At 41.1% G+C, this 26201-nt stretch overlaps 1 protein-coding gene across 2 annotated transcripts; it reads left to right on the forward strand.

The window, feature by feature from the left end:
* The first annotated feature begins 1285 nt into the window (after positions 1 to 1285).
* On the forward strand, positions 1286 to 26201 carry MAML1 (mastermind like transcriptional coactivator 1). 2 transcript variants are annotated; one of them, XM_052816489.1, is made up of 5 exons: positions 1286 to 1799; positions 11555 to 12964; positions 15321 to 15590; positions 19482 to 19596; positions 21763 to 26201. In XM_052816489.1, the coding sequence occupies exons 1-5, from the start codon at positions 1431 to 1433 to the stop codon at positions 22752 to 22754; spliced, it is 3156 nt and encodes a 1051-aa protein (XP_052672449.1). In that variant the 5' UTR covers positions 1286 to 1430; the 3' UTR covers positions 22755 to 26201. The 2 variants fall into 2 exon arrangements, with proteins under 2 accessions (XP_052672449.1, XP_052672448.1); XM_052816488.1 differs by having other exon boundaries at positions 1287 to 1799; positions 11552 to 12964.

Raw genomic sequence — 26201 nt, forward strand, 5'->3', positions numbered from 1 at the left:
ATGTCTGTTTTTGACTCCTGGGCCTGAGGAGGGATTCTTGCAAGTGCTAATTGCTGGTAGATGTGCATCTTTGCGGTTGTCTCTCACCTTCTCCTTGCTCCTTCCTCAAAAGCAGTGCTCCACTCAGGCTGTGGTTATGTGTGTGGGGCTTGTGACCACTCTCTCTATCCCTGACTGTGCTCCAGTTACTACCACTATTGCCTCATGGTTTCAGAAAGGGTCTTCTGCTTTTTTTTTTTTTTTTTTTTTTTTTTAGTGTTGCTGAACAAGGACTGATTTCATTTGCAGCAAAGACCTGTCCATATCAAAAAGGTACCTGTAGATGCAGCTTGGAAAAAAAAAATGTACAAACTAATCAATAAAGAAACTTAAATCTGTTCGGCTTTCTTTGTCTAATTAGCAAAACTGCCTCAGTCTTCATCGCTTCTGGTGGACTCGCAGTGAAGGGAGCGTGTCTGGGCTAGGAACTAGCTCCAGCCAGCGACGAAGAAGAGGTGACCCCATGAGGTGATCAGTAACTCTCTTTGCTACAGCACTCCACAGCCAGCTGCCAGGTAAGCTCGCGTTTTGACCCAAAAGAGCCCGGTTTGCGGGGGCCGGCCCGTGGCTGAGGGCCGGCTCGGCGCCGGGCCTCGCTGCCGGCAGGTGGGGCGGGGCGGGCTCTGCTCCAGCGCCCCGGCTCCCGCCGCTGCCCACCCCTCCCTGTCAATCACCTCTGGCTCCGCCTCCCGGCGCGCCTGAATGGCTGCGCTGCCGCCGCCCCGCCCCCTCTTCGCCCGAGCCTTTTAAACGCGCCGGAGGCCGCCTCCAGATAGCCGCCCTGCCCGCCCACGCCTCTGCGGCTTCATTCGCTCTTCCGCGCCTTCCTATTGGCTCGGAGGGGTGTCCCTCACGGCTCGTGACGCGCTACGCGACGTGACGTAGCCCACCACCCAGGAAGCTCCGCCTATTTATTCTCAACTCGGCTCTTGAGGGGAAAAACAATTTCAAGATGGCGGCGGCGCGGATAACAATGGGGAGTCGGGGGTTCGGGCCGGCCCGTGCCTGAGAGCGGCGGCCGCCGGGCCGCGCCGCGCCGGGGGGGGGAGCGGAGCAGGCTCCGGCCGGGCCTCGGGGGGGTGGGCAGCGGCCGCCGGGCAGGGCTGAGAGTAGGAGGCGGCGGGGGGGGGGGGGAAGCGAAGCGGCACCGGCCTCGGGGGAGAAGGAGGAAGTGGGGCGGGGGGGGAGCGGAGCGGACGCCGGGCCGGGGAGGGGAGGAACCGGGGCGGGGGCGAGCCCGGCGGGGCGCCTAGGTAAGCCCGCGGGAGGGGGGGGGGGGGAGGAGCGGCGGAGGCCGGGGAAGGCCCGAGGCGGGGGGAGTCCCCGCCATGGTGGGGGCCGGTGTGAGGAACCGGTGAACGGCGGCGGCCGCCCCCCTCGCTCTCCGGTCCATGGTGCTGCCCCCCTGCCCCATGGCGGAGTTCGTGGTGCCGCGGCACAGCGCGGTGATGGAGCGGCTCCGCCGGCGTATCGAGCTCTGCCGGCGGCACCACAGCGCCTGCGAGTCCCGCTACCAGGCCGTCTCCCCGGAGCGCCTGGAGCTGGAGCGCCAGCAAACCTTCGCCCTGCACCAGCGCTGCCTGCAGGCCAAGGCCAAGCGGGCCGGCAAGCACCGGCAGCCGCCCCCGGCGCCGCCGCCGCCCGCGCCCCCTCCGCCGGCCGCCGCCGTCGCGGGAAGCGCCGACAGGACCGGAGCCAACGGCCTGGACGCCGAGACGGCGAGCGGCGAGCAGCACGGCCGCAGCAGCACGTTGATCGCGGTAAGGGGCCGGCCCGTTCCCGGTCGGGGGCCGTGGGAGGGAGCCGGCGGTCGGCGTGGTCGTGCCCGGCTGGCACCGTGACCTCTCCTCTGGAGCTGGCAGCGGATGGAGGAAGGAGAACGAGCTCCCGCGGCTGGTGCGATGGCTTGTGGTGGGAGGGCTGAGGTCGGCGCTGCTCTGCGGAGTACTGGTGTCGGCTCTGTTACAACTTCGCAGCTGGGAAGGGCTGCTCGATTGTCTCTCTTGTCACCTTTGTGCGCTGAAAGAGTCCGCAAGAACTGCTGCCTGTTGAGGTAGGAGTAGGGGGTGGCTGCCTGCGGTGGTTACGGTCATTCAGAGTAGCGTCCTGGGAATCGCGTTTCTGGCTAATTCACCTAAAATGTCCCTGCAGAAACTGTCACAGGAGCATTGATACTGCCGTGGCTTTGGATTTTTTGTTCGCTTGCTTACGTCTTTAATTTAGGCTGTCGGGGTTTAGTGGAGTCACTTGATAAGGATATGCTTGTTACTGCGGGGGAATTTTTAAGACAAAAAACGTGTCTATTAATTCTGGTACATATTGGAAAGAATTTTTGTGGAAAGGCAGCTGCTTATTTGCCACTCGCTCTAGTGGGTGTGAACACTATGGGAATCCCACTCCACCCATTAAAAACTGGCTTAGCTCAAAATCTTAATGTTTCTCTGGCTTCTCTAGCATTTCTGGTTGTCAGGATATATTCATGCAGCCCGGTTTGTATATCAAGATAGCTACTGCTTAACTTATTCTGAGCCCTTTAAATATACTGCTGTGTACTAATGTGTCAGTAATGTAGGTTAGTAGGATAACCTCTTAAAGGTTGCCTGTCTTAATACCCATCTTCCTTAAAACCAGGTGTCTCTAAATGGTGGCCTGCATGAAAATGATACAGTACTGTTCTGAATGTCTTTAAAAGGGGACACTGGATTAACCTGAGACATTTCCAGGTTAGCATATAGATCAAATCTTATTTTTAAGATGGTATGTGTGCTTGATCAGGTTAGAAGCGAAGGTGGTGTGATTCTCTGCTGTCTTGGACCTCATTTAGTTACAGTTTTTAAAATGGAATCATGATAGAACTTACTGCATACTTGCATATGACTGGACACGATGTGAAATAGTGAAATGTGGGGCACAGTGATGGCAGCTTTAATGTAACTAGCGCTAGGCAGCATGTGTGCAGTTTGTAGTATTTACAAGATGAACTGAAAATGTTGTTCAGCTGAATTGTTTCTATTTTTGCTAATATGTATACATGAGAATCTAGGACATACTGACTTTTTCTGAAGACGAAGATACTTGTGACACAGTTAGAGCATTTCAGGTGGTTGTTAAATAAGGGTACTTGAGGAAGAGAGGAAACCTTGTGCGTTCCTGACAGGCATTCTGTAAAACTTTCCAGGTAGCTGTTGTTTAGTAGGCTGATTTTGAATGTAGACTTGTGTCAGAACAAAAATGACTCAAACTCCTATTTTATTATCTAAATACTTGGTGGGATTTCTATTTATTTCCTGTCTGGGCTCTAAGGCTTTTTGCATATGGGGCTCTATCCATTAATAATGTGTATTTTTGTTACACACAGAGCTCTTTAGCATGTCAAATCCTGTTGCTTAAACTGCCACCACACGTCTTCATATTGATCTTTTAAAAGACAGATGCCTTTAATTCATTGGTGTTGTTTCTTTTAAATTGCTTTGGATGTGGATTTGATCTAATTAGCATCCATTATAATGAGGACTCTCAACAGCAGTGAGGTTCTGAAATACACTGCACATCTGGGGAAGCCCTTCTTGTACAGGAAGCTGCTGCCAGTGGCCAATTTACACAACAGAAGAGGGTTTTAGTGTATGAATGACTCTTCCTCGTGCTGGCCTGCTGTTTCCTTCCTAGGATACATGACTGTAAGCTTAATTGTAGTTGCTGATTCATCACCTCGTTACTAGGGTATAAAGTTGGTTTGCTTAGTAATTCAAGTTTTGAAAAACAACAACAAAAACCCCTCTGCTGCTAGTTTCATTCCTTTGGCGTAAAAGGTACCTCTGTAGGTTGGTATTTTACCTCTAGCAATCATTTAGTTGTTATCAAGACCAAGCATGTGCTTTGTACGGGAAGGACGTGGGTTTGGTTTACAATATTGAATAAAGTTTGGACGAACACCAAAATTATCTTGTTTTAAAATATCTTGGACACATTCCTATCAAAAGAATGCTGGTAGATCAGTGAAACATGCATTATATCAGCTATCACTGCTGTTACAATCCAGAGTTTTCCATGAAGCTGCATATGAGTCTTCTCTTGGAAACTGGTACTTTGTGTTGAAAGTTAATGAAGCGTTTATTTCGATCCTTGAAAGAGAAGGCAACTCATGTAAAGGTAAAGGATTTGTGATCTAGCATCAGAGGGCTTGTAGTAGAAGGATGTGAAGCTGCACTGCCGCAAGTGTGGACAGTGGACAATGTGTGTGCTCCCAGATGCTTACTTCAGAGCATCTTCTGCAAATTCAGAGTGGTCATGGGGAACAGTGTAGCACCGCCACTTCCTTCTTACCATCTTGTATGATTTTTTCATGTGGCCAAAATCAGGTATTTTCTCTTCCATTAGTCTTTCCTCTGTTTTAGATCCTGAAGTTGGATAGATCTTGCTTACAAGCAGAGGTAAGGGGTAGATTCTTCCTTTGTTTTCTTAATAAGAGGCTCCAAAATTTGAGCCACAGAAGCCAAGAGAATGCAGTATTGATACAGAAATACCTTGGATGATTTGTGCACCACATAGGCCTGTCCTGCATTTGAAGAGAAAGATGAAAAACTTATTATCTTCCTATTTAAAAAAAAAAATGAGACCAATATTTAATGGGAAATTCAAATGTTGAAGTTTACTTCACGTTTCTGTTGTTTAAGATGACATTAAGACTATGTTCAAAGTAGAAGATGCTTAATGTTTGGATAACATATTGTTTGTTGTGTTTATCTTATATTTTTGAGGAACAGGGAAGTTGGGAAGAGACAGGTCTTGTCCCCTAGAACGTTTTTTCCTCTTTGTTAGGTTCTGATTTGAGGAAGTTCATTCTAATAACGCTGTTTCAATTCTCAGCAGTAAAAAGGTAGGCTTCCTTGTATTTCTCTGATAGACTATAATGTAGTGTAACACTGAGCTGAACAGAAGGTGTTTCATTGACATGTGAATGAGGAGAATGGCAAGATCTGGATTTTCATCTCCACTCCTTGTTTTGTGATGTGGTCTCTTGGCAGGAGACCTGCTCCCTGTTTCTTACTGTTTTTTTTCTGCACCTGAGAGCAGTTGTTGTGTAGATGGCTTGCTTTGTCTAGGGCTGCCACAAAACCACAAACAGCATTTCTGGAATGGGCAGAGAAGGTCTAGTCGGTGGCTTGTTTGGGGAATGCTTTGTGTTAAAGCTGAAGAGCAGGCCAGTATTTATTTGGGAGCGATAGAAGTTTTTATGTTAATAATAGGTAAGTTCTAATTTAAGCAAAGGCACCAAGTAAAAAGCTTAAAAAGAAATTTAAGTATAAGGACAGCAACGCGATGTTTCTTGGTTGAAAGACCTAAAGTAATAAATTAAAGAGAATAGATTGCCTGGATTGTACTGACAAGCATTAATTGTATTCCATTAACGAAGCTCAGGCTGGTACACTAACAATTCAGAAGACCTCATTTTTCTTTAAGCTGTGGTGCAGGGGTGTTGAATTGTGAAATTGTTTTACCACAAAAATAGCAAATTATTTCCACATTATTTATACATAACTATAGTGCAGTGTAGTCTTGCCACCATTGTTTGTTTTTGCTGACAAGTCTGATAGTTTGTTGCCCAACAACTCAGACAGGTTTTTCTTTGTCTCCTTTTAATTCTATGTGAGGTATTGTTGTATGTTTGAAACGTTTCCCTTACTAGATTAGTTAGATATGCAGTGATGCTTCCTAAATTGTAAGGATCTGGGAGTGACTGATCTGCTGCTGCTGTTTTAAGTTCAAGTGAGGTGGAGGATCCGGCATTGCAGCTGAAGGCACAGCAGTTTTTTTGATTGAGCAGAACAATTCCTGTAGCAGAAGCTGCCCCTTGTGACTAATGCAGGCTTGGGATATTTATAGACGTGCATATCCACAGCCCTTCTTCACTCCAGCAGGCAGTCACCCAAATACAAAAGTCTTCTGGAATTAAAGTAAAAGTCAAAATTAAAATTAGTCCAGCAGTTTGGTTCTGACAACACAGTGGAATGCAGGAACACATTGGGTAATAAAATGCTTTCTTGTGGGGGAGTGCAACTTTGGAAGCTGTAGATAGATGCACAGTAAACGGAGAGTTCTTATTGCGTTGTGTAGTCAAAATGTTATGTTTTCTATCCAAAACTCATACACCACAATTTCTGATATTTGCATCGTTGTTCCAGCTTAAGAGGTTGTCATCTTTGTTGCTCCTGTCCTTGGTCAGGCAGGAGAGGAGAATCTGTGTCTATAGAGTACCTACTGTAAGCTCTGGTTCATGGGAGCTTATCTGCTCTGGAATACTACCACTTCCATGGCAGAAAAATGGACAAATCATATTTTGGTTTCCCCTTCTAGATGAGAATGCTGGTATCTAGCTAGGAGGCATATTAGAACTAGATTTTTATTATGTTTCTAGAGTAATACAGCATTTCTTCTTTGAAAATGACCAGCATTATGTTTCTTTTGCTGGTATTTAAGGACAAATCCTTGTAGACATAACTTAATTCTGAGACTGAAATGGTAAACTTATTCCAAATAAAATACAAAAAAATTGAAGCTCTATTGAATCCTGTAAGAATATTTTAATCTCTGTACAGATGCTTTAAAAACCTAAACAAGAACATTATATGGAGCCTAAAAGGCGCAGTATAAACCCCCCCGTTTTTTAAAGTTTTGTTTCTGCAATGTTCAGTAGGCATTTTTTCAGAAAAAATGAAACTTGCATGGAGTTTCTATTTTTTTATATATATATATTTACTGTCTTCAATTACAGCACTCAAAGTATAACAAATTACTGGATTTTTACAAAAGTAGTTTCGTTGACTGTCCTCAGTTTAAAAATTCTGCATTATGAAGGATTTCTTGGTTTCAAGTGAACGATGTGAAGTAAACTGTCATGCTTGTTAAGTTCTAATGCCTTAATGTCCCTGGTTTCAGATTATTATCTAAAACTAGTTTTAGGTATTGAGTGTTTAACACTGATGTTTTGATTCCTGGAATAATCTTTTTCTCTTTAAAAAAACCAACCAAACAAAAACAACAACCAAAAACCAGAACAACTTTGTGCCACTGTTTTGATCAGTGATTCATGCCCCTTTACCACCAAGGCAGTAAGAGTGCACTGCACTGGACTGAAGTTTTGAACTTTGCCAGTGCTAACAGAAAAGCTATAGATGAAGTTTTAAAGCTTTTACAGTTTCTTCTTGTTGGGCTTCTGTGGTGGTTTGTGGATGGCTTTTATGAAGTCTTCCAACCTGCCCCTGCAGTAAGACCACAATATGGCTGAGCATCATTGTGGTAAACCTGGTGGGTGTAAGGCAGAGATTGAATATAGCTCATCAAAATTATTTGTGTGCTGTCCATTTGCTGATGGAAGCCTTGTCATTTGGCAGGATGTGCATCCATCTCTGGCATTGTGGTCCTGTGTCCTAGTCAAGTATAGCGTATATGTACTGTGAATTATATGATCAGGGGCTGCTTGTGTTGGACACCCCTTTTGTTGTGATGGATGACACCTGGGTTTTATCAGTTTGTGTTCCTCGCATGAGGAATCCACAGTTATGGCCTGACTTGCATGTGTGCTCCTGCCAAGTAAGTGTATTTATGACCATGCTGAGGACTGTCTGTTTTGCTCATGTGAATAAAATGCAGCTCTGATGATGTGATGTGGAGGAGGTGCAGCCCATGGCCCTTCAGTGGCTCTTTAAGAAACTGTATGTCCTGTTTCGGGCCAAAGGATTGAGGCCTGCTTACATCCGTTTCTTTGCACTGTTCCTATATTGGTTTAAATACTTTGCATAAATGCTTTTGGGGTAGTACTTGTAGGCAAAGCTAAATAGCAGAGATCTTGGAGGTTCATCATTTGCTGGGAAGTGGAATAGGCTGAGAAAATGGGAATGCATTTCTGTACCTGTTCTTGTGACAATGGAAAGGATTGGCTCATGTTACAGATGAAATTGATTGATTCTGCTAAGGAAACCATGGACAGCATACCCGAGGGCCACTGTGACTTACAGAATGATAGTGGACAATAAAATTAAAGCTAAAGGGATTTTCGTAGTGAGTAGCAAGCTGTGCTTTACTTTGTCAGTGTTTCTTTTATTTTTTCTTTTTTTTTTTTGTTTTGGTAGAAGAGAACAGGTTTTTCTTGCCTTGAGGACTCTGTTGGAGCAGCTTGATATGTAGATAGTTTGCAGTCTGACTTGTATCTCACATGCTCCTTGTTATTTTTTTCCCCCCAAACCAGGTTATTTGGATAGACACTGACAAATTGGGGAAGAACTGAATTTAATTTCTTTTTCTGTTAGGAAGTCAAGAGTTGAGATAGTATGTACAAAATGCATATAAGAAAGGAATTTCACAAGAGAAAGTTGCATTATTTGCAGAGTAGTTATATGAATGTATTTCATGTGAGAATTTCAGGTTCTGTTACTCAAAGTTAAACATGAGTAAATGGAAGGTATCAGGATGTATTTCTAATGGCAGAGGAGAAACAATCTGTAACTTTTGGCTCCCACAAATTTTTATAGCGCTGTCTTTTCTTGAGAAGAAAGGAGGTAGAAAGTGGAACACTGTTACTAGGTTAGTTTTAAGCTGGTTAGGTGGCTGTATTGTAGATAGCTAACTACAGTAGCATAAATCTCAGTGTAGACTTACTGCCACAATATCCAAGTACCTTTTTGATTCTTTTTAACGTGAAAAGTGAACTAGGATGCAAGTGCAGTTGGTGAATAGCTTCTAAAACTCAGAAGTTAAGTGTCCTGGTTACAAACTGGGCTCAATCTTTTCTGATAGGGATAGAAGATAAGCAGATTTTCTTCATTCCTACGTGTCTATTGGCTGCCGTGTACAGGTAGGATATCTTTCAAATAATCTTAGATTTAGCTGGGGTGAAGCAAGGCTGGAAGCAGTCACCCCCAAATTTTACTTCATTAGTGAATTTATTATTTTTTCTTGAAGCTTTTTTGACAAGGGAATATAGTTTTAGGTGAAGGGAGGACTTTGTGTAGAGGAACTAAAGTCAAGATATCACCAAGAATCAGATAACTGAGCGTTATGACTTAAAACCCATATAGATATGAAAGCTTCTATGTGTTTTTATTGATGGAAAGAGCCTATGATGGATATTAGGACTCTGTATCTTTTTCTAGACTACAGTAAGTGTAGTTTATAAGCGTGGATGATTTAACCTTAGACTAGTTAGCTGCATATATTGCAAATGGTGTAGTACAGTAGCAAAGACCTTAGGACAGATTAACTTCTGGAATATTTGTCCAGCAACCCAGGTGGGTTTTGCAGCCTGTGAAAAGCTGTGTGCAATTGTAGCTATAATGCTACCAAAATCCTAGTTGCCTTGAGTTGTTTATATGAATTACAATTACAGCAGTGACCCCAATGGGCATATATTCTGTTTTAATATAGAAATTTGCTTCAACTGTGAGAAGAATACGCTCAGTGTACAAAACTAAGTTACTACTTGTATGTCAGTTTTCAGGGAGTGTGTTGTTCACTAATGATTTAGAATTAAGGAGCATCCATTCCCAAACTTTGAGTGATTGACTCATCATATGACCTTGGGCAAGTTACTCATCCACCTTGAGCTTCAGTTTTCCCAGTTGGAGTATTAAGTAAACAATGGGAAACTTGCTGAAAGCCAAATGTTGTGATTGAGTTGAGGCTTCCTTGCTTTCTGTTGTTTTGTCTTTTTACAAAAAAGTAAACTTCCATTATTCTTTCAAGTCGGTATTTGAAAAATTCACTCTAGATCTGCTACTCCAAGCTGTAGACCTAATGTTCAAATTAAGAGAATTCAAGTTCCAGCCTCCTCTCCAAATGTACACCTCACCTCATCCTACTAGGTCTTCTGCTGATCTTGCTACTCTGCTGCTATTTCCATGAACCATCTAGAATATCATAGTCTCCTGGGAAGCGGCAGCCAATCCCTCAGATAAAAATAAGAATTTGCTGCTACCTATGCAAGCATTAAACAAATAGTGTTTTTTTCTGAAGATCAGCTAACTGTTGACTGTTTAAAAAAAATTACAACAATTAACTGTGAACCAGTTCTTTTGTCCTTAAATCAAAGAATGCTGTTGCCCAGGCAAGTGCTGTAAAATTCTTCTGATAATTTATGCTGGCTCTACATACAATCTCTTGCTTGAGTACTGAGATCTTGAGGTTTCGCCTGTTTGTTCTTGATGAGACAGTTTTTCCCAAGGGTTAGTGGACTGCGATGTGGAGACTGCAAGTAATATTAAAAAAAGCATACTTGTCTTGAGGTTTGTTTAATGAGCTGCTTTTCTGCCATCTGAGAGAACTGTTGTTCAGTATTCCATGCTTCAGACGGGTGGCTTTTTGTGGGGATTCTCCTCATGTGTCCTGCCGTGATGTACGAAGGCATCTCGTACAGGTCAGGGGAGCTGATGGGAGCTCTCCCTCTGTAAGTGCACTGCTCTGTTCCAGCAGTGTCTCTGCCCTACAGGTTTGTCTGCGTTGGTGTAGTGTTCCAGCACAAACAAAGCACAAGTTTTTTTACAGAATGCACCTGAGGGAAAGAAAAGTTTTTAGTCATCTTTGATGTGTGCAGGAGTTCTGTTTTCAGATGTTTTTGAGGTCCATGGAAAGAACTATTTGAAAGAATGCTGCCAGGAAAGAGAGGTTGAACAAAGGCTCTCAAACTCTGGTTGTAAAACTGTTGCTGTACCCTCTGGTTGCTTCTAGGTGGCACTACAAGAAAAAGAATATGTACATTCACTAGCTATGAGAAGCCAACTGTTGAGTTGATTGGGGCTCTGGTGGTCATAGTGCAGAGAGGAGCAGCTGGCAAATACTCTAGGAGAAAGGAGGAAAGGAATAAACTTACTCTGTTGTGATAGAATTGACTGAACTCTGAATTGCGTTTTATGTAAGTGTGAAACAGTGGTCCCTTAGTGACAAGCTGGTTTTGCTTTAGTGCCAAAAGTGTGATTGTGTACAAAACTTATATACACAGTTCTTCTCCAAAAATTATAATTACAAGAGAAATGGTCCTCTTTTTCTCTAAATATTTAAATGTGAGACTGCTTTATAAAGCAGTCTTACAGAACAATTATACCATGTGTACATGGGCCAAATAAAATACAGGGTTTTATTCTCATCTAAAATTTGAATCTTAACATTCTTCAATATTTTTTCATTTTGAATAGGAAAAAGCATAATATATTCCAGTTCACAGCCATTTCTCAACTTTTTGTTGTTAAAGTACCTGGCAGCTTTTGGTTTTGTTTGAAGGAGGGGGCTCTGTTTGATACAGTACACGTTTTTGAAAGTTTACCCTAAGAGACTGTAGTAAGGAGGTCATCTCATGTAATGACTTGTAAAACAAATCTTATCAAAGCAAAGATGTAACCATTCTTTTTAACCTTTTTTCCTAAAATGTTTTATTCAGAGGTAGACAATGTTCTGGTAAGAAATAAAAATCCTAATCTATGAAGCATAAAACTAAATAACTAAAGCCTGCCTTTTTTTTTTTCAGCAGCTCCATGAGACTGTGAAAAGAAAGCTTGATAGTGCTGCTTCCCCTCAGAATGGAGACCAGCAGAATGGCTATGGTGATGTATTTTCTGTGTCCAAGAAACTGCGTCGTGATGATGGTCTTGGTGGAGTGAGTGGTTCTTCCAATGGAATGCCCCCTGTCTCACCACTCCATCATCTTGACAAGAAATCTGGCAGTGGAGATACCTTACAACTTAATGGAAAACATCCGATGGGTCTAGATGGCATCAGCAAGAAGTGTCTTCCAGACTCCAGCCTGCAAATGAATGGAGGTGGTGATGCTGATGACTCATTTCCTCTGAGTTTGAACAAAGAGCTGAAGCAGGAGCCCGTAGATGATCTTCCATGTATGATTGCTGGAGCAGGGGGTTCTATATCTCAGAATAACTTGATGCCTGATCTTAATCTTAATGAGCAAGAATGGAAGGAACTTATTGAGGAGCTTAATAGATCAGTGCCCGATGAAGACATGAAGGATCTCTTCAATGAAGACTTTGAAGAGAAAAAAGATGCCGATTCTTCAAATTCAGCTGCACAGACTCCTTTGCCACAAGATATTAACATAAAGACTGAGTTTTCCCCAGCACCCTTTGAACAGGAACAGATGGGATCTCCCCAGGTGAGATCCACTTCATCAGGTCCAGCATTTATTGGTGCTGCAACTGTACCTGTAAGTGCTGCTTCTCCAGCGGTTGGTAGTTCTCAGGCTATGTTTCAGCCTTCCAGTCAGTCAATGACTGAAAATCCTAATCAGCCCATGATGCAGGCATCAAACCACTCTCAGAACGTCCAGAGGCCTCTCCCCAATGTGTTGTTACCTGGGAAGGGTACAGGAAGTGCCAAAGAAATGTCTTCTGCTCATCAACTTCAGCAGATTGCTGCCAAGCAGAAGAGAGACCAGATGTTGCAGAACCAGCAGCAAGCTTCACAAGTCCACCAAACAAATCAGATGTCTACGTGGCAACAGTCTGGGCCTTCTCATAGTCCACTGGCTGTCCCATACCCCATGGAGAATCCCACCAGCCCATCAGTTTACCAGCCGGACTTCAACAATCAGAAACTCATGATGCCTAACATGGGAAATAAAAGCTCACCGAGAGCAGGAGGCAATTACCATGTGAACATTTTGGGTCATCAGCAAAACAGCTTGAACCAGAACCCTGTGAATAGTCAAGGCTCTATGCTAGACTATGGGAACACCAAACCTCTTTCCCATTACAAAGCAGAATGTGAACAGGGGGTTACAGTACCTGGTCAGAACAAGACTCCCATGTTGGCATACATACAACAGCGCCCGCAGCCACCGCTGTCTCACGTGAGTGATGACCAAAATGGGATGATCCTGTTGAAACCCAAGTCTGGAAACATTGCCTACCGGCTCCCGCACAGTCAGGTGAATGTGCTGGGTTTTGTTACCTTTGTTCAGTAGCAGATCTAAGGTTTTGCATGAAGTTGTTGGATGGGTAAGGCTAGAGTAGAGATTACTTGGTATTGTTTCAAAACAGTTGCCGCATGATTTCAAAGAAGAAAATGATAATATGCAATAAGCTGAGACAAGAATCAAGAACTCTGTTTTCCACTGCAGGCAGTTTTTAATACTCAGTACTAGGTCATGTGGTAATGTGTGATTTCCAGCTTAATATACTTTGTGGGCAACAAATTATGTCACGCTTCATAGAAGCTTCTACTTACAAAGATAAATAGATGCTTTGTAAACTTTTGCCTAAAATAACTCATGTAAAACTGTAGTGTTAAACAGTGTTCTCAAAGAAGCTTTGATTTCTTTACCTTCTTTTTAGTTCCTGCTTGTGTCATAGTTGGCTTACTATAAAAAGACATGCCTTCAGTTGCTTCTTTTTTGAAGAGAGATGGAAGTGGGGGCTGCATTCCTGATTTCTTGGGTGTTCCTTGGGGCTTTTCAAATCTAAGAATTTGTTATTGGTTAAGTCTTGGGGGATTGGGAAAACATGGGATAGGAGAGAAATATATTTTTAAGAATGAGTAATAGTAATATTTGTCTGCTTGAAGCAATATACTTCAGGTTTTCCTGTAAAGGAAAATTGCAGATGGTGCTTCTTTGCCTTATGTATAACTGATGCTACAGGTATGCTGCAGGTGAAAATTTATGTAGTAGATGGGGGGTATGGACTCATTGGGATTCTGTAACATGTGCCTGCAATGCACATACTAGAGGGCTTGTTGAGAAAAAAGGGTCTTTGTTATAAGGATTAAAGCTCCTCTAGCAAAAGCTGTTGGAGATCCAACTCTAGTAACATGTTCGCTCAACAAATCAAAATAAAAAAAAAAACTGTGAAAAAGATCTGATTAGTCTATGCTAAAGACCACACTGAAATACAAATAAAAATCTGAGATAAACGTGTGCTTCATAAGGCACAAAAAATATGATCTCTTTAAAAGCTAGCAGAAGTAACAATCTAATGACACTGATGGAAGAAGGGGAAGGGTGGAAGTAATTGTGTATGTCACATCTCCCCTGCACTAAAGAACATGAGGGTGACCTTGTATCTACACTGCCACGCTTGCACTGAATTAACAGAAATACTGATGAACGCTTCTGGAGAACTTCTCAAAAGCTTGCATATAGAACAACTTAGCACAGCATTACCTATATTTGGCTCATGATTTCTTATGAAACTGCAGAGAGTGAGAAGCAACAGCCGAACCCATTAGCTGAATTCTAAACTTGAAAGTAATATTTGTTTGCATAATTAGAGATGAGGCTGAACTGTGGTTAAAAATGATAAAAATTGTCAAATTTCAAATGGATTTGCTGGTACAAAGAGGACAGTATCAGATCTTGAATGATAAACTTTCCATGTTATTTTTGCTTATCCCAAGTTCCAGTCTCTAAAAAAAGCAGACTTATGAAAAATTAATAACCACAGGCTTATCTGTAATAGTATTTTTCTCTGTGGAATATGGTGATGGTTGGATTGCTGGAAAAATACGTTAAGACTCATTTTGATCAGTGATAGCTGCCTTCCCCTTCACCTGCAAATAGTAAATACTCTCATACTAAAAAAAAGCAGCTTTAGGAGGGGAGGCATAAACACTTGCTGAACTAAATGTTGACAGAAGAGGCAAGATTTAAATAAATGCTTTGTATAATGAAAATTTAAAATGTAGTGTTTGAAAAGCTGCTACCAAAGTAAACTAAAGCTGTAACTGGCACTGTTCCTCTGGCTGAGCAGAAGCACACAGAGCTATACTCACCTGTTTGAGCTGGACTTTCGGAAGTACTTTGAGATTGAAGTTAAAGCTTCTATTCCTAAATGTTGCGGAGCTTCCGACCTTAACTCTGAACTGTCGTTTCTGTGTCTGGCACTTTATAGATGGGGTTTTGTCTGTCTTTGATTAGCTGAACTGGAAACTGTATCACACTTGGCCTTTTGTGGTAGAAGCTTTACAAGTGAAGAAGCTATTGCATAAAGATGGCACAATACAAGGAACTGATCTAATTTTTATTAAATAGTGTAAACGTACAAATAAGCAATAATTGGCAATTTCTGTTCTTCTGTGTTGTGATTCCCTTCCCTGTGTAGACTTTGTTTATAAAGCCTCGTTTATAAAGCCTCTCTTCCTTATCCTGTAAAATGATTAAAAATAATACAAATTGTGGTCATCACCATGAAAGTGCCTTTCCTCGTCTGTGTAACTACAAACAGTTTCTAAATTCTGGAGGGCTAACCTCTTTTTGTAACTCATGTCACTTTTTGTATATTTTGCAGGATCAAAATCCTTCTCCTAATGTTCCTCGCGTTCCTGTTTCTGTCCCGGGCCCTGGTGTGGGTGCCCAGGCTCCCAATGTCTCCATGGCAGGTAACCACAGCAACCCACCTTATCTCAGCAATCAGCAGCAAGCAGCGGTGATGAAGCAACACCAAATGCTGATGGACCAGCAGAAGCAGAGAGAGCAGCAACAGAAGCACTTGCTCATGGAGCAACAGAAGCAGCAATTCCTAATGGAGCAGAGACAGCAACACCTTCTGGCTGAGCAGGTAAGAGGGGCCAGCAGTCATTTTTTTCTTTGCGCTGATTTGCTTTGGTGGATGAAACAGCATTGGAGATTTTGTTGAACAGTTACCGCATTACAAAATAGCGGATGTAAACTGCAAGGTGCTTTGGTATCATAAGTATAATCACTGTTTTATGTTTCCGTAAAAGTAACCCAAACACATAGCACTTGATTGCTGAGACTTACTTTTTCTGTCGTTACAAGGCACTGTGGTGACTGAAAAGAATGAAATAGGTAGAATTGAGTAGTGTGAAAATACAAGACAATACCTACATGGAGAGAATGTGTCATACCAGTGATGGTGTAATTCTTTGTGAAAGAAGGAAGGCAAATGGAATCAGAGCAAAAAGAAAAGGTTGGGATACTGTTGGTGTGTTCTGTAGAGCTTTAAAAATGGAAGAAATGAGCAAGGGACTCTAAGCTCATTGTGCTTTTTGCCTTTCTTCCCTGTGAGATCCACAGCAGTTCATGTTTCAAATTTTAAAACATCTTTCCCGTGTTTATTTGGGGAAAATAATTAGACATCTGTATCCAACTTGCATCTTATCCTGCCAAAAGAATTCAACTCTGCTGTCCATCAGACTGCAGAAAGCTGCTTTAGCCTCTCTCAGGGAAACAGGCTCCTTGTGTAAACATTTTTAAGCTTTAAACCTTTTGCAAGTCTTTCAGCTGGGAATCAGCCCAAAGGGCCTTATTCCTGTCATCAGTGCTTTTCTGCATTTTTAAAAGTCCATGCAGGCATGTTCCAGGCATCAGCAATGTACATAGAAATTATCAGTATCTGGTGTGTGGAGGAACGGAAAGGTGAATTTTCAAAGAAATTTTGGGAGAACTAGGGAGAACCTGGTATTCAGATCTTCTGGAAAAAGTGTAATGATCTGTACTGCTGAAAAGTTTTGTGTTTGAAGATGATGGGGGGAGGGAAGAGCCATGGGAACTGTTGTCTTTGGGGATAATGGGGGGAAAGAGCCAGTGGTTTAATGGAAAAAAATGTGAAATGCATCTATCCCTGAAAATTAAAAAAATGTTAAAAAAATAAAAACTTAAATGCTCTGGAGTCCTTCAACTAATAACAGTTGGGAATGTATAATTTCCTTAATTTTCAGCACTGTTAGAAGCTGATAAATCTCAATGTTCTCAACTTTAAAATTGGGAGTTGTTATCCTGGTAGATAGGATTTTTGCTGTAATAATAGTTTGGAAAATAGAGGTGGTGAGAGAAGGTCAGGTAATGGGGGGGAGGGGACAGGGGGATGCCTTAACTTTTATTGCAGCAACTGTCCATCAGAACCTTTATTTGAGAACGAAGGAAATAATACAGTCTCCTCTGAACTGAAAACATGTGGAAGCCCATGTTGAGGGGAAGGGTGTAGTAGAATCTGGAGTATTGTGGAGCTGTGGCTGTGCCAAGTCGTAGTGAATGGAATGGCTTTTTTGATCCCCTGGAGACTTCTGTTAAAATTGAGGACTAGATTGAGGTGACAGAAAAGCCCCTTCAGATCTTGACCCAGTGTAGATAAAACATAAGAATGTGGTGGGCGATGTTTTAAAGAAAATTGTATGAATGTTGGTAAAGGTACATTTTTGATATTTGGATAAAAATACAATTTGGGCTAAGGGAATATCGTGGTGGAAGTATACTGTCAAAGACTGAAGGACAAAGAATGCCCAAATCACCAATAAAATCATATTTTCTATTTGAATTCTGTGATCTATAAATATAATACTTTTTAGTAAATCATTCAGGTTTTGATGACTTGTATGTTAATATCAAATATCAAAAATTACTAATCATTACTCTCCCAAGATGTTAACGAACAGGTACTCTTTGAAAGAAGGTGGCGAGAAAGGAAATAGGCGGTGTTGGCATCCTGCTTGTACTTTTGCACTGCTGGTGAATGACGATTAGTAGAGCTCTATTAGAGCCCTTCAAGCTTGTGGCTCAGTGGGTTTCCTTAGCTAAGTAACGGACCTAAGAGGTGTCAGACCTCTCTGAACAGTGGGGTGGTGTATTAACAGGGTGATGAGTAGCATATCTCAAACACAGTGTTGAAATATTTCTTTTTCCTTCCTATTTGCTTCTGCTTAGCCTGCATGTGTTGCTGTAGTAAACAAGTATTATGAAAATATTTTATTCCTGTCCTGGTTATGGTAACTATGACTTCAATTTGTGTCTTTGTATAGTGATACTGGGACACTGGTCCCAAATAAGGAGCAGCTTTGCTTTGGAGCTGAACAGACTTAGATACTGCATTTGCAATGTTTCTTGGCCTTGTGCTGCCCAGTCAAGCTACATCTTGTTAGCATTCTAATTTGATATTTATTTCTTTTGATACACATGATGCTGGATGTAGTTTTACAAAAAGATTTCTGAATCAGCTGATCTCTATTTTGCAAGAGAATTATAGTTTCAGGTAGCTTCAGTGCCATTCCCTGCCACTCTAAAGCTGTCTTTGCATTTGGTATTCTGCATCTTTTTTCTTTCTTTTTTTTTTTCCTTTTTTTTTTTTTTTTTTTTTTCTGAGCCAGGTTCTGCAGCTCTTGGTTTCTCTCAGAACTATGGCATCTCTTCTTGGCTTCTGTGGTCAGCCTCTTTCAGGTTTGACTGGTCCTGCAAGCAGCAGGTCCTTTCTGTCAAGCAGCCTGCCCTCTTCATTCCTCTGCATGTCTCAACAGCTTCTTAGTTGTAGACATTTCAAAAGGATGGTAGTAATGTGTATCTGTCTATTTGTTACATTGCACTAGTCTCTTCTTTAAAAGCTTATTGGTTGTGTCTTTACCCCAGTACTCTTGGAAGGGAATTTCTGTCCCCTTCTGTGCTCTGTGTAACTTTTCAGATAAGTAGGTAGTTGTGCATTGTATCACTACTTGGTTATCTCAGAATTTCGGTCTGGTTGAAGATATCTGTGGAAGAAGAGCCAGAAATACTATGCCTGATACGTTTCATATTGTAAAAGCAGCCTGTTGGCTGTTTACGCTGTCTGAGTGTACTATGAGTGCATGTACATACACTCTTGACATTCCCCTCAAGGCTTTAAATTTCATTTTCCCCCAAAGTTTTCTAATAGAAAATTTGCTTGTTTTATTTTACAAATGGTTTTATCATAAAGTAGGTATGGCTTGAATGTGCTTTTAAAGAGGCAAGGTTATTTTGAATCATTAGTAGGGTTTGTTTCAGTTGATTGGTGCATTGCTAAGAAAATGGGTTTGAACAATGATTACAAAACTTGTATAGCTTCTGTTATAAACTTAGGTCTGCGGTTTTCCATAATCTTTTAGGAACACCTGTGGTATATAAGAATTCAGGTTTATGTATATTTTTTTCATTTTTGAAAACAAGGGATAGAAAATATTTACATGTTCAGTTTTTACTTTTCTGCGTAACATTGTTGATATTTATGACTTGTAGTTTAATTTCTAAAGAGAGGTCTAGAATATATTGATCTGGGGGTAAAGAGCAAAAAAGTATATGTGGTTTTTTTTTTTTTAATACACACTCACATTTGCTCCTTTTGTACCTGTTTAGTGCCTTTAGAGTATTGCTAAAAATGCCTGTTGATTATGTTACTGATTAAAAGACTAACATCTCAGATTTTCAATGTTTTAAAGGCTTCAGACATGCATTGGAATAACTCCTGTAATGTATGCTGTTGTCCTGTTGTCTCTTGAGTTCCTAGTCTTGTCACTCATCAGATTAAACTGACTGTGTTTGAACCTTGAGAACAAAGGTCTGAAGTGACTTTTAAGGCTGCAGAAGCCCCTTTAATTACCAGCTCAGCATAAAAGTATGCAGATAGCTTGTTTTTATACAAGATGGTCACCCTTGGAAGAGGCTTGACTTGTTTTCTAACTGTCTTGCATTGGACCTTTGTTAGGAGAAACAGCGGCAGCAGCAAGAACAACAGCTGCAGCGGCATCTGACTCGACCACCTCCCCAATATCAGGATCAACCGCAGAATCCGTACCAGCAACAGGTTGGACAGTTCACAGGTAAGTAAACATGGCAGTTGAAATAATGGCAGAAAAAATATCAGGAGTAAAAAACAAGGTGTCTTCAAATTTCCTGGATTGGATAGCTTTTAATTAATTAATTGCAACATCTTCCCATGTCACTGTGCCTTAAAACTTTTAGACCTATACTTAGATTCAGCTGCAGACTAACAGCTTCCCCTGTCCCAGATAAATGGGACAACTTAAGCTTCTGATTCTTAATATTGCTTTGGAAATGTGTAAAATTCTTAAGTACCTTCATTGTTCTAAAGGCCTTTTTATACTACCATTTCCTTTTACAGGTTGTAAATTCTCCTTAACTTTCATATATTAGGATTCAGGTTTTTTTCTGAAGCCTAACATCACTACTGCTTTTATCTATCGCAGGCCCTCATTATAGAAAAAACAAGCGATGTATTATTTCCCTCATTTACTAGGATGAGTTTAAAATTCTCTGATATTCTTATACCTGCTACCTTTAGAAGGGAATGCAGTTTGAATTCTCTTCATTACATCTTGGTGTCCTACATGAGTTTTTTTGTAGGAGAAGCAGCTTGGTGTGTGTTCAGTTTATTAACGCTGATAAATAAAAGATGTTGTTACCGTTAAGCTGGAATAGCTTCAGGAATGTAGAAGAACTAGAGAACAGTAAAAACTCATCTCCTTACCTGAAAAATCTTTACTTAACAGGGCATCAAGAAGCCAGTTGTCTTTTTTCATAAACCTAGAGTACAAAAAAGTGCTTATTTCCTTCATTTTTGTTTCCTTGCTCTCTATGTTCCCACAGAAATAAATACTGAAGGGAAAAGATGCAAATAGAAATGTGATACCCTCATTCTGACAGCATTCATGACTATGCAGTGTCTGGTAGAGCTGTGACTGTGTGTTGTTGCTTAACTGAAAAAAATTGATACCAATACAAAAGGATTGTGATCAGCAGCATCCTTGAAATTGCACTGAAACATTTTTTTTCTCGTGCCACTTTTCTACAGAAGTACAGTAGTACACCTGTTAGAAACAGAATATGTTTTGCTATAATAAACATCAGTATTATTAAAACTATTTTTCCCTTGTTGTGCTGATTTGTAACTATTTTTTGCATCTTAAATCCTGGTATGTGTACTCTTCACTGTAGTGTTCCAGTAAGGTTCTCCCCCCCCCCCCCCCAATCCACGCCCACCCCACCCCCTGCCCCCCAGTAACATTGGTGTTTTTATGGTGTGCTTTGTTGATAATTAATTTCATATAATTTGAATTATATTTGAATAAAAATTGAATTAAAAGTAATGGACAGCTGATATTCCTTAGCTATCTTAAAATATGAAAAAAATCTGCATCTTACTTTTTGGTTTGAAAGTAGAGAAAGTACTAGTGTAGGCAGGTTTCCCTTGATCGACTGTAAGAAGTGGGGGGGGATTATATGCATTTCACTTCACAGTGCTTTTCTTTTTTTTTTTTTTTTTTTTTGCTTTAAGTAGGGGCCTGTTTCTTCTACAGGAAGGAACTTTTTTTACTCAGAATTTACAAGAACAAAGGACTTGGTTTTGGTTTGCTGAGAAGACTAATTTTTGCAAATCATCTTGCTTGGTTATCAGCATTGCATAGTAACATAGTGAAAATTTCATTGTGGAAATCCGAAAGATACTTGGCCAAAAATTTCTGAAAGTTATATAAAATAGAAGAAATTTCTGGAATTGGGAAAACACAGGACTGGAAACCCTACAGTTGTTCAATAAGAGATACACAGCGTATTCATGGAATAACTGACTCTGTGTGTGTGTGTGTGCAGTAAGTGGTATTTTTTTTAAGAGCCTAGCAAATGTGCATGCACTTCAAAGTATGTGTGTATACCTTTGTTCACAAAGAAATATCAGAGTCCTGCCTTTAAAGTCTAATTTTTTTTAAATTGATGATGCTGAACTCTTAGAAGTGGTATTCAGATTTTTTAGGACATTGGCATATCTGGGTTTGAGATCAAGGTGGAGGTGCGAACTGGAGCAACAATTGACGCTCTTTAATTACGTGCTGCTGTCTTTGCGTTGGTTGCATAGGTCAGTTTATACAAATGCAGCTGCACCTCTGTTCTGGATTATAGTGTCTACAAGCCTAGCTTGGCTCTGGTTGAACCGAGGTATTTAATGTACAAAATATTTCTTTGTATTTCAGGGTCATCTTCAGCCATGCCTGGGGTCAGTAATTTAGGACAGTCCAGCTCCAGTAGTCCACGGATGTTTCCTCAGACCCAGAACATGATTCAGATGGGACCTGGACACAGTTCTGTTCCTGCACTCCAGTCGGGCTCCAGTCAGCAGGATCGGGGAGTGACTCAGTATACCAATATGCAAAACATTCAGCGAGGGGGATTATACAACTTGGCGTCTGGCATGACACAGATGGTTCCCCAGCACGCAACTCAAAGTGCCAATGGACAGCCACCGATGCAGAGACAAGGCAGCTTGGGCCAGGGTGCTGCCGTTCCTGCTGGATATGGGCAGAATACCTTAGCAAACTCAAGTATTTCTCAGCAGCACAATAAAGGTGCACTGAATCCAACCTTATCTAAGCCACAGATGGCAAGAGTACCGGCTGCTATGGGGGCTCAAAATCCATCTTGGCAACACCAAGGTATCCCTAATATTAACAACCAGACACAAGCAAACAGTGGCTTAGGACCATTTACTGCCAGCTCCTCTTTCCACATGCAGCAAACTCATCTAAAGATGGCCAACCAACAGTTTGCCCAAGGAATGCCTCAGGTAAGCCTAAGCACCAGCAGACCGATGACCTCTATGAATGCTGCCGTCTCTGGGCAGATGTTGTCGTCATCTTTAGGTGCGCAGCAGCGGACAAACCCACCTACACAACAGCAGGTACCCTCACAGCAAGTCTTGCCTGGCATGAACCAGACTGTTACAGATCTGAATGCTTTCAACCAGAATCCAAATCAGCAAATGCCCAACAGAGGTAATCTGCACTGTAGTCAAGGGTACCCTGTGAGGACAACCAGTCAAGAGCTGCCTTTTGCCTACAGCGGCCAGTCGGGCAATAATGGACTTCAGAACTTAACTGGTGACACAGATCTGATAGACTCTTTGCTGAAAAACAGGACTTCAGAGGAGTGGATGAATGATTTGGATGAATTGTTAGGAACTCATTAAAACGGGGCTGGGGGCGGGGGTTCTACTTTTTTAATTATTTCATGAAATATAAACAACACTTGGACCAAAAAACCTGTGGCATTGAGGAGACTTGCAGGCATTAGAGGTAAATGGTTGAGAAAGGGACTGGAGCTGCTTCTCAATGAGTGTTGATACATGGTAATGGCGCACCAAGCAGGTCTGCAGGAATAGTGCGCTTTATCTTGGTGTCTCTGAGGAGTCACACACTCGAACAGGTCAAAAAATATTGTGGGTGTCCTAGCCAGCCTTTCAGAAATCTCACTTGCAGTGTTCTAAAATTAAATTTTTTAATTATTTAAAATAAATTCCACAGAAATAGTGCAGAAAAAAAGCAAATAGTTGCACAAATTTTGTTTAGGGCTTAGTCTCCTGCAGCTATTACTTGCAATCATTATTTGTTCATAGCTTGACATGCTATTATAGTACTGTCCATCAAACTTGTGACTTTTTATTTGAGAAGAGGCTGTATGCACCTGAGTATGCTTGCAAAATGTTTTGAATTGTTTCTTTTCCCCATCGCTGAAGCACGTGCCTGTACTTTCAATAAGCAAGTGATATTTCACAGTAAATATTTCTAGATGCTGGTTAATAGATGAAAGAAAGTATTAAAACCTGGCCAGTTAGTCTAGGTAGTCGTCTTAATAGATTGTAGTCTTTTAAGCTGCAGTTTGCACTCTGTTGTAGAGAGGCACAGTTCTTGGCTTATACCTTGCTGTGTTTAAAGGGGGAATTTCTTATGGGAGAACTTTTAAACTATAGTAGGTTTAACATGAATTGTAAAGCCATTTACTTTGCACCTGTTTCTTCATAACTTATTTCCAAAGGTAGTTGTATTTAAATGAAGGCTTTGCTTCATGACAGCTCATCTAGTTTTCTTTGTTGTAAAAAGTAAAACTAACTTTTGAGATCAGTTCGTTCCCCAAAGTTAGCAGTGATGCAATGAGCACAAGACTTTGTCACTTCAGAATAAAAATGAGGAAAAAAGAATTTGGCTGAGAGGTGGAAAGTCCTTACCAGCAATAATAGCACAGGCAGCCTGGGAGAATGCTTGTATCAGGGTTGCTCCAATATGGAAGTCTCCCCCTTTAAATACCTTTTTTTTTTTTTTAATTTCTTTTTTTTAATACTGGGTTACGAGTTTGATAATCTTTCTATAGAGTGGTGGATTTACTTCTTTAATATCCCTTGAAGCAGATGCTGGTTCTTCAGCTCAGCCCAAGGAGACCTCTTATCCATATGTTGGGGTCAGTCCCAGAAAGGACAAAAACCACAATGGGAACAGTCAGTGTTCCAAAGTCCTTACTTTCTACCAAAAAAATCCCCTATCCACCAACAAACCACCTTGCCTTAACCTTTATTTTAAAATGAAAATAAAGTTGAAAGCTTTTGTTTTAAATGCACAAATACCTCTTCCCTTTTAAATCCACTTTTTTGGAAAACTCCTTTAAACTTTCTAATCAAACCCAGCATTGTGATTTAAAAGCAATTTCCTTCAACACAGACTGGCTTCTTCAGGAGTTTTCTGCACTGCAGAGATGCGCGAGAGAGCGTTTTTTCCAGAGTGGGTGAAGGGAAGTGAAGGATAACATTGATTTCAAAGAAGGAAGATATTTTACTGTATCTGCAGCTCCTTTATGAGACAATTTGCACTTTTTAAAACTGCTTTTTAACACTAATACTTTTACCCTTTCCAAATATGCATGGAACATGGTTTGTCCAGCACACTTACCTAGTGTGGATGAATTACGCTCTGTTGAACAGATTTGATATTGTATCATGTTGAACTGTTGGTGAAAGATGTGCATTGATCAGTGGATCCCACCGTTGAATAGTGGATAAAAGTCCACTGAAGCAGACTTAATCCCTCGTAGAGCTTTTGAAAAGATAACATAAAGATTGTCTTTGGATGGGAAGATGAAGGTGTTAGTGACTTTGGTTGTTGACACTTCTGATATTTTCTAGAATAAGTAGTTGAGATGCAAATAACTGATGCTAACTTTTCTTACGCTGGCAATCTAAGAAAAGAGCTAGTGAGTTTGGTTTACTATTAAGTTAAACCAAAAACTGGTCCAAGGTAAGTGTCATTAGAAGAGTATAGATATAAACTAGCAATGGCAGGGGAAGGAGTGTTTGCTGTATTTTTATTTTTAAGGGTTAACTTTGCACCAGTGTGCCTTCCCTTCCTGTTGGGGGTGCTTGGGACCTCATAATTTCAAGTGACATCCTTCAATGTCACTAGTTTTTTCTCCCCCTTACAAACACTTGAGAGAAATAACAGGGTAGTAGGATGCAGCTTTTCTTTCTTCCCTGTTTAGGTTGTGGCGAAATCTGCTATGTTTTCCAGTAGATTTTGCACACAGACTTTGTTCCGAGTAAGTCAAAATACAATCCATCCAGTTGTGATTTCTTAATTGGAGGAAAAGAACATCTGCTGTTTGCATTATTACTACCAAAAAGGCGATCCAGCTAAATGTCCAGGAAAATGCAGATTGTACTCTTTCCTCCACTGTTTCTGGAAGCTAAGGTGGATATTGCCCTGCTTGACCAGAGGGTTTGTTCAGGAGGGTGTGTAGATTTGTTGACAGGGCCTTTTCATGGTACTGTTGAAGTAAAATTAAGTGTGATTCTAGGCAAACTGGCTTATAATGCCCATTGGTCTTCATATGTGAACAGGATCCAAACAGCATTTAACCTGATAGAAAAAACAGCCCTCGCTTCTGGTTTTGGTCCCTGTCCACATAATGCAATCAGATTGTTGGAAATACGGTATCGTATCACTGTAACAAAGTTGAAACAGTTCAATGGAAATGAAAATACGGTTTAGATGTACATAGGTGCATGGGTAGGGCTGGGCTTTGCCTTTATGCCCTTTAACGTGTAGCTGTCTATATATGCACTTGGGCTTTCCATTTGCTGCAGCTTCAGAGCAATAAAATGTGTCTCCCCTGAACTGTACCTAGCCAGCCGCCCATGGCTTTATTTATAAACTGCGGTTTTGGTTGGGTGGGAAAGGTGAGAGTGTCACTGTGCAACATCCACTGCCTTCCAAAAACCACGATTCAATTGAAAAGGGTGCTCAAAATTTTGTTATACACATTTCCTTTGTGTAAATAAATGTTTACAATTTTATATTAAAGATTTGAATAAGAGTTAGATCTTCTGACTGTATATTTTTTACTTTTTATAGATTTTAAAACTATAATTCTTTATATATGTGTTTGGGGGGTATTATGGTAAGTTTTATGCTTGTAAATGGAGAACAGTTGAATTTGATGCTAACCTTTATGAATTTTTGTCGTTGAAATGTATAAAGAGTCCATTAATCCCCTTATTCTTTTACTACAATTACTGGTGCACACCAAAAAGAAATCCTTCACTTCTGTTTTATCATTATAAAATAAATATTTTGCTAGTGTATTAAACGTA

This window comes from Harpia harpyja, chromosome 20 (genome assembly GCF_026419915.1).
Source record: "Harpia harpyja isolate bHarHar1 chromosome 20, bHarHar1 primary haplotype, whole genome shotgun sequence".
NCBI classification, from domain to species: domain Eukaryota; kingdom Metazoa; phylum Chordata; class Aves; order Accipitriformes; family Accipitridae; genus Harpia; species Harpia harpyja.